The sequence below is a fragment of the Podarcis muralis genome, chromosome 12 (assembly GCF_964188315.1).
Source record: "Podarcis muralis chromosome 12, rPodMur119.hap1.1, whole genome shotgun sequence".
NCBI classification, from domain to species: domain Eukaryota; kingdom Metazoa; phylum Chordata; class Lepidosauria; order Squamata; family Lacertidae; genus Podarcis; species Podarcis muralis.
The window spans coordinates 60,290,775-60,299,212 of record NC_135666.1 but is presented as its reverse complement, the minus strand read 5'-3'; the positions used below and the strand labels follow the sequence as shown (position 1 = coordinate 60,299,212).

The 8,438-nt window shown below is 51.7% G+C and overlaps 1 protein-coding gene across 2 annotated transcripts in view; it reads left to right on the top strand.

Moving 5' to 3' along the window:
• The first annotated feature begins 1,381 nt into the window (after positions 1–1,381).
• The window catches only part of LANCL2 (LanC like glutathione S-transferase 2), a 29,626-nt gene continuing 22,569 nt past the window's right edge, over positions 1,382–8,438 (top strand). Inside the window, exon 1 of one of the 2 annotated variants that reach the window (XM_028749639.2) lies at positions 1,382–1,761. In XM_028749639.2, coding sequence (XP_028605472.1) covers positions 1,534–1,761 — 228 coding nt within the window. In that variant the 5' untranslated portion in view covers positions 1,382–1,533. The remainder of the gene's footprint in view (positions 1,762–8,438) is intronic. The other variant, XM_028749638.2, reaches the window with a different exon arrangement.

Sequence of the window (8,438 nt, the reverse complement as noted above, 5' to 3'; positions counted from 1 at the left end):
CCAAAGGGACTGGTTTGGCAAGCTTGCCATTATAAAGTGTACCCATCCACAGGATCACAGATTTGGAAGGGGTACAGGATATAATCCAAACTGACCCCCCAAATTCAGAACAATATTCTGACATCAAAACCCCAGCAGAGGTCCCATGACCTGCAACAAGTCAGGAGCAAAACAAGGGACACACGGAGTTTATATGTTGTACGTTTCTATGTGTGGGGTTTTATGGGGAAGGGGATTGCAAACAGTGACTTCAGAAAAGCACAGGGTGATATTTACCTTAACAGTGGACATTTAAAAAAACAAAATTAGTTATTAAAAATACATTTTGGCATTGGACATTTTCATACATAATGTGAAAAAAGCCTTTTGTATCAATTCACTGCACAAGTGAAAGCCACCAGCCTCTGGTGCAGACCAGCAGATTCAAATTGCAGCCCCCCCCCCCCGTTGTTCCAGCAAAGCCACCTGAAGGGTCAGTTGTTCAATCCAGAAAGAACCAAGAGATTGATTATTATATATTGAAAATAAAAGATAAAAAGAGCCAGGTAACTTCTAAGAAGGACGAGTTGTTGGACTGAGCCTGTTTGATGGCTGTGGGCCTGGCACACTACATGGGGCGCTTTGTGCAGTGAGCTGGCCAGGCCCTCCCTCCGGAGCCCGTGTCACCCAAGAGTGGTGCGCTCATTCGCTGGCACTGGGCGCGCTGCCCGCCGGCCAGCCCCGTCTCACAGCCCCCAGAGGGAGCGCGGAAGCTGCAAGGAAAACATTGCAGATCGGGGCAGGCGAGGGCCGGCCATCGCCAGCGGGGCTGCTTCTCCCCGGAGCTTGCTTCTCCCGCCAGCTCTGCCTTGCACCTCTTCGGGGCACCGGCTGGAGAGAGGCGCGCTGCTGCTGCTGCGCGACGGGCGGCTGAGAAGCAGCTCCGGCGGGCGGCATCTGGCTGAGGAGCAGCGTGGCTCGGCCCCCCGGCGCCCCCTCTCCGAGCTCTCCCTCTCCCCGCCCCTCTCTCCTCCCGATGACTCCGAGGGGCCGGAGGGTCCGCCGCTCCCTCCCCAAGGAGCTGCTGGTCTACTGCCTGGTCTTCGGCGTCTCCTTCCCCTTGATGGTCCTGATGCTCCTGCTCTGAGGAGGATGCAGCTGGAGCCCCCCAGGCCCCGCGGCGGAGGGCGGGCGGAGGGCGGGCGAGACTCGGCTCGGCGGCCTCGGGGCTGCATGACAGCGGCGGCGGCGGCGGCCTGATCGGGGAGAGAGGCAAGATGAGGAAGCGGGCTTTGGGGCTGCCCTCCGGCCTTCTCCTGAAGGACTGATCCGGAGGGGGAGCTTGCGGCCCTCGCCCTCCTTCGACGGGACTCTTCGGAAGCCGCGCTCGGAGCAGCCCTGGCGGGAGAGGGGCCGGCGGGGGGCGCGCCCCTGCCCTGAGACCCCCGGCCCGCCTCGGCCCCGCCTGCTGAGCCCCGCTCCCGCCCTCCTCTCCGGCGCCTCCTCCTCCCGCGGGGGCGCGCGCGGGTGCGGCGGGGCGGGCGCGTCCCCGCGATGGGCGAGGGCATGTCCAAGAGGCTGAAGGTGCAGCTGGGCGGCGAGGCGGAGATGGAGGAGCGGGCCTTCGCCAACCCTTTCCCGGACTTCCAGCCCCACGGAGCCGCCGCCTCCTCCTCGGCCAGCGGAGCCCCGCCGTCGCCCAGCGGCTCCGAGGGGAAGCGCGCCCGCCCGCCCTCGCCCGCCGGCGACGGAGACCCCCCGCTCTTCGACGCCGACGGCAAGGTGAGGCGGGGGGGGGGGGCTGGGGCGCGCGACACCCCCGGCTGCAAGGGGGCGCGGGGGGGGCAACGTCGTCTTCCCTGAATGCTACGCAAGGGAAACGGCCACGTGTAAATAAAGAGATGGCCCAGAGTGAAAGCAAAACAATTGCCCGCCGAACCTATTCTTCTTATTATTACTATTATTACTATTATGGCATCTTTCTTTGCGCCCCCCCCCCCGCCTGGCCTCCCCGCCCCCAACTCCCCGCTTCGCCTTTCCCCTCCCCCCCTCCCCCGGCTCTTCTGGGCCTCGGAGCCTTTTCCCCTCACGGAAGTTGCCAAGAGTCTTCCTGAGGAAAGTGGCGGAGCTTTTGGGGTCGCCGCGCTCCCTCCTGAGGAGTTTTACGGAAGGCTGCCGAGTTGGTGGGTCTTTCGTGCCCCTTTGGCCGCTGCCTCGTGAAGAAGCAGCCCGGCTTAGTACGGACTCGGGGGGCGGCTCTCGCCCTCCTTGCGCCCGCTGCCTCTGCGGGGCCTCGGGGGGCTGAGAGGGTCTCCCTGGAAAGCAGTGGCCTCACGCAGAAAACTAGCCCAACCGCCTCTCTGAATGGAAGCTGGCTTTCTGCATTTTTCTTTTAAATGTGCTGGGGGGTGTTATTGATTTGCTCTGCTTTGTTCTTGTTTGTACTTTGTGGTTTTTATTCCGTATTTTTATACTGTGAATAGCACTGAGATATTTGAATGAAGATACATAGAAAATAATAAATTGGTATGGAGGAGCATCGTATCAAGTGAGGCTCTTGCCCACAGCCTGAATTGTATCCACCCAGTCACAGGCTTGTTAAATTTGAGACTCGAAGGAAGAATATGGTGACACGTAGAATTGGGAAAGGTTGCAACACTAATGGTAATAAGGCAATAGTATTCATTCTGTAGTATTTCAGGAGCTGGGTGCAAATATAACTGCTCCCTCGCTCTGTGATTCCCTACACATGTCTGCTCAGAAGCACTTCCTGCTGGCCTGACAAAGTTAGGCAGTGAGGCTGTTCCTCCACAGTGCTGTGTTTTAGGTTGCGTTTGAACACATGGTGATAGGTAGCATATATGCACCCAATGTGTGTTACCGGTTGGGTTTTTCTATTATGATTACCAGTGTTAAAAGACTGGGATAGAAAATTATTCACCACATGGCTCCTGGAACCTGAGTTGCAGGTGCAAAAACAGAATGGCTAATTGCCATGGGGGGGGGGGCAATGCAGCAGCACTTTCTATTCATTTTTTTGAAACTCATGAACTAATACACAATTCATATCAGTGACACCTTGTCACATTTTTAATAGCAATTCTTAATTGGACACCACAAACCTCAACCTCAGCAATAGCCGGCAACCATAAGTATTTATAAATACTGGTATATATCACTGAAACTATGATCACACGATATTACATGCACACATGCAGTGATGCTGTTGCATCTGGAATAGCTTAGGTGGTAGAACATGAGACTCTTAAACCTCAGGGTTGTGGGTTTGAGCGCCACGTTGGGCAAAAGATTCCTGCATTGCAGGGCGTTTGACTAGGTGATCCTCAGGGTCCTTGCAACTCTACAATTCTATGGTTCTAAGAGGGAGCATTCCTCAATAGAAAGGAAAATGTACAAGATAGCACACACTCTCATTTCACAGAAATCACTTAGAAGTTACCAGCATGGCTTGTCCACTGTTCCTTGTCTCCAGTCTTCCTCCAGCTGCTGTTCACTCTCAGGATGGCACAGGCTGCACAGAAGCTGGTGATGCTGTCACCACCAAAGGGCCCAAGCTCATTTTTGCTGCTACCACTTACCGTATTTTTCGCTCTATTGGACGCACCGGACCACAGGACGCACCTAGTTTTTAGAGGGGGAAATCAAGGGGAAAAATATTATTCCCCCCCCAGCCCCAAAGAGCAACGGACAGGCTGCACGCAGCCTGTCCACTTCTCCCAGACCTTCTCGGGGCTGCGGGGGAAGTCCGGGTTCCCCCCCCCCCCCAGCCCCAAAGAGCAAAGAAGCCAAGACAGCGCGCGGGGTCCATAGCCGCACAACCTCTCCAGCCAGGAGCTAAACCTCTCCAGTGCAGCTAAAGAAGAAGACAAGGCAGCAAGCACGATCCATCCCGCTCGCTGCCTTGGCTTCTTCTTTAGCCTTGCGCAGCATCTTTAGTCTTGTGCAACGGGATGGATTGCGCATGCTGTCCACCGGGGCTGGACTAGATGACTCCTGGGGTTCCCTTCCAACCCTGCAATTCTATGACCTCGGAAGGTGTTTGGGGTCTCCACCACTGGAGGCTTTTAAGCAGCGGTTGGGGGACCATCTGCCTGGCGTTCTTTAGCTGTGATTCCTACATTGTGAGGGGGCTGGGCTAGATGACCCTCGGGTGGCCCTCCCAACTCTATACAGTCCTACAGTTCTGCGGCAGGAGATCCACAGCCACTTCACACAATGCCCACTCCCAATTTTCATTGGAGAGACATGTGGCTTCACTGTCTAGGTAGGTACCCCCCTACCTGCCACACTTCCCCCACCCCACTTAAGCTGGGGGGGGGGGGATCCGCTGAAGCCTCCAGCAGCGGAGGATCCATGGTCCCCTTCCTTCCCTCCTTCGTAGTTGCTTTGAAGGAGGAAAGTGGGAGAGGAGCTGCTTACACGAGTGTAAGCTGCCTCCCTCCCACTTTCCTGCTTCAAAGCAATTACGGAGGGGGGAATCCGCTGAAGCCTCCAGCAGCGGAGGATCCATGGTCCTCTTCCTTCCCTCCTCCGTAGTTGCTTTGAAGGAGGAAAGTGGGAGAGGAGCTGCTTACACGAGTGTAAGCTGCCTCCCTCCCACTTTCCTGCTTCAAAGCAATCACGGAGGGGGGAATCCGCTGAAGCCTCCAGCAGCGGAGGATCCATGGTCCTCTTCCTTCCCTCCTCCGTAGTTGCTTTGAAGGAGGAAAGTGGGAGAGGAGCTGCTTACACGAGTGTAAGCTGCCTCCCTCCCACTTTCCTGCTTCAAAGCAATCACGGAGGGGGGAATCCGCTGAAGCCTCCAGCAGCGGAGGATCCATGGTCCTCTTCCTTCCCTCCTCCGTAGTTGCTTTGAAGGAGGAAAGTGGGAGAGGAGCTGCTTACACAAGTGTAAGCTGCCCCCCTCCCACTTTCCTGCTTCAAAGCAATCACGGAGGGGGGAATCCGCTGAAGCCTCCAGCAGCGGAGGATCCATGGTCCCCTTCCTTCCCTCCTCCGTAGTTGCTTTGAAGGAGGAAAGTGGGAGAGGAGCTGCTTACACGAGTGTAAGCTGCTCCCCTCCTACGTTGCCGCCTCAAAGGGAGCCCGGGAGGAGGGAATCTGCTGCCGCTTCCCCCACCTCCCGCAGAAGCCGCACGCTCTTTAAAGGGGCAGTGCGGCTTCTCCTGGGTTTTCTGGGAGGTGGGCGGATTCCCCCACCTCGTAGAAAAGCCTGCAGGAGCCGCACAGCCTTTAAAGAGGGCGCCGCTCTTGGGGGCTTTTCCCCCAGGAGGGAGAAGGGACTGCTACAGCCAGTCAGTCCCTTCTGCCTCCTGGAGAAAAGCCCGCAAGAGCGCACGAAGCTTGTGTGCGGCTCTTGAGGGCTTTCCCCGCCTGCCTCCCCCCTGCATTCGCTCCATAGGACGCACACACATTTTCCCTTGCTTTTTAGGAGGGAAAAAGTGCGTCCTATGGTGCGAAAAATACGGTACTCAAAGCTTCACCTGGCCACATTTTTGTACTATGCTAAAGTTGCATTGGTTCCCCCAACTCCTGCTGAAATTCCTAAGGCTATGGATGGCATGAAAGGATTGCTGACGACCTGGCAATCTGGCCGCTAACCATCAAGGAAGCTGTAAGGAACAGCTTGGTGGCTACTGAAGTGGTAATGTGGTTTTACATCTGCGAAATCATAGGCAAACGTGGCCTGGTTGGCTGTAGTGCTTGAAAGTCTTTTTAGTCCTAATTCAGTGTCTTAATACCAAGATGAAATTGTGTTGGTCTCTACAAATATTGTTCAATTTGAGGCAAAATCAGATGATGGTGATGTGAACGGCGACAAGGGTTGCTAAATTACTATTCAAATAAACGCTATACAAAGAAAAAAAGTTACCAGCACATTTTGCCCCATAACTTCCTTTCTAGGAAGGCTGAGATGGACTTTTTAAAAAAGAAAGCTCAGAGTCTGGAGCACCTTCCCAGGGTTCCCAGAACCTTTAGCAACCATGGGCATAGCCAGGATTTTTGTTAAGAGGGAGGGGGAGCTTTTTTAAGGAAATCAAAGTTGTTCAGCTCTTCTTGGGAAATCATAGGTAAAAATACCTGTCCCTTGAATAGGACATGGGGGGGGGGAAGGTTTCTGCTGAGGGGGAAAACCTCAGATAATTGAGTACTTTCAATACCCCAGCTACACCCATGCAAGCAACCCCTGGAGCATGGGATTGTAGCCAAATAGTTGTGAAAGTGACCTCAGGTGGTGTAAGTTGCTCAAAGCCAGCTAAATTTTTCAGTGGTGCTATATTCTTTCCCCCAAACAATAGCTAAAAGTGCTGCATGTTGTCAACAGGCGGTGCTCTAGAACAGAGGCTCCCAAACTTATTTGGCCTACCAAATAAAAAAGTACTCTGTGTCCCCCTGGAAATATACCTTCTTTAAGCGAACAAGCAGAAAGCTGCAGTGACAAATTTGCATGCTTTTATGTATCTTTATTTTTACCTACATTCTACAACATAGTAAAGAAAGATGTTAAATAAGACACCTTGAAACTTGAAATTACAACATTATTAAAATCAACAATGGTAACATTTGCATTACACACAGAAAATTAAGATAAAGAAGGATATTAGAATAAAAATTAAGAATAACATTAAAAATAATCATAATGAGAAGGATGAACCTTTAACTTTATGCTTTGTGTAAGCATCATTACATGCTTCATTGGTGAAGTGCTCCTTAGTGGGTGCAGCACACACATTTTTAAAACCTGTTCTGTGCAAGTCTGGTATATATCAGAAATTTATTTTTTAAAAAAAATACTGGTCTCACGCACAGGTAAACAAATACCTGCGCAGATCACTGCAGTGAACCTCTGGGTTCTTGAAGTAGTAATATAGTTGGAAGGGACAGCAACACACTGCAAATACATCCCATCAAGCACTGCCCACGTTGTGGTTGGGAAACACTTGAGAGAGAGAGGCAGATTGTCTGAAAGTGCTTGTGTGTGCAAAAAAGTGTACAGGGCGAAATAAATTATGTGCTGTGTATGTGCCCATTTATACGCTAGTGTGTACAGGGCCTAAGTCTTTCTCATTTACAGTAAGGAAGAATGTTTTAGAAGAAAGACTCTTGCCAACTGTTTCTAGTTCTGGAAGGCTTGCAGAACCTGTAACCTGCCAGCCCAAACACACCTCTGGCCACACCGGCCACCAAGGCCTCTAAACCTCCAGATTATGGCTGCTGCCTTGGGATTTTTAAACAGACCGCAGTACCTGCTTGGACTCCTTGGTTGGATGACAAATTCTGCAGGTCTTAATCTGAAACTAATTTTGGGGTGGCAGAAGAAAAGAAAAGAAAACTAAATACTTGAAATAAGAACTAACCCCCCTAACAACTTTTCGGGTGTAGGTGGGGAAGCTGTTGGGACCCTGGCCTCTTGGCAGGACCTACCACTGTGCTGACACCTTTCCTGAGCCATTTAAATTGTCTCTTGCATGCGGTGCTACTATAGTGGAGCAAAGAAACAGTACAGCTGCTGCCACCTGTCACTGCACCAGTTGAGGCAACTCATTTGGGAAAAGGCTCCCTTGAAACTTGTAGCTACCCTTGCCTAGGTTCTTGAAGTTTCTGTTCAAGGTTCAAGTGCTTGGAGTGGTTTTGGAAGGGATATGACGAGCATTTTCGCTCACAGGGAGGTGTGCAGGTTTTTGTTGAAGGAGATAATTGAAGCTCCATTTTGAATGCTACTGGTGAGCTTAGGAGACACAGAGAACACAATGCATTTGTCACAGTGCCATACATTTTGGCCCAGCTGTGAGGCCATTGCCTATGACAGCCTTTCTCAACCTTGGGTCCCCAGATGTTGTTGGCCTGGCACTCAGTCTGTCATTGCCTTACTCCAGCTGCCCATAGTTGGATAAGCAAGCCAGTCATCCAATGGCATGCATGAGAAATGCTGCTCTTCCCTGTATCTGAAGCCATTGCTTGACTTAATCACATCACTAGAGCAGCACAGGATCATAATGTTTTGACAGCCTCAAATTGAGTCACAATGTTATGATAGGTGACTGAAGAGCATAATCAAGAGCTGCCTTCAAACCCTGATGATTCCGCCCCCCCCCCCCAAAAAAAAAACCCCAAACAAGCAACAGAATGGACTTCGCAGACTTAGGTCTAATTAATTAATGAAGTCTAAACCCTAACTAATTGTTTGTATGTGTCCTGTCTTGTTTGTGGGTTGCATTGCACACTCCATGTAATTAAGGTTTATTTTAGACTTTGATTCCCTGGAGCCAATTGAAGCCTAATGATAGTTAATGGCAAGCATTGCCAGTTAGTGGGAATTAGTTAATGAGGGCGTCTTCAGATGATTTAGTGATGTTTGGCTGCTTTGTGGCCACTTGAGACTTGCTTGTAATTCACATTTACGGGAAACGTATTTAGAGTTACCTTTTTGATAAATC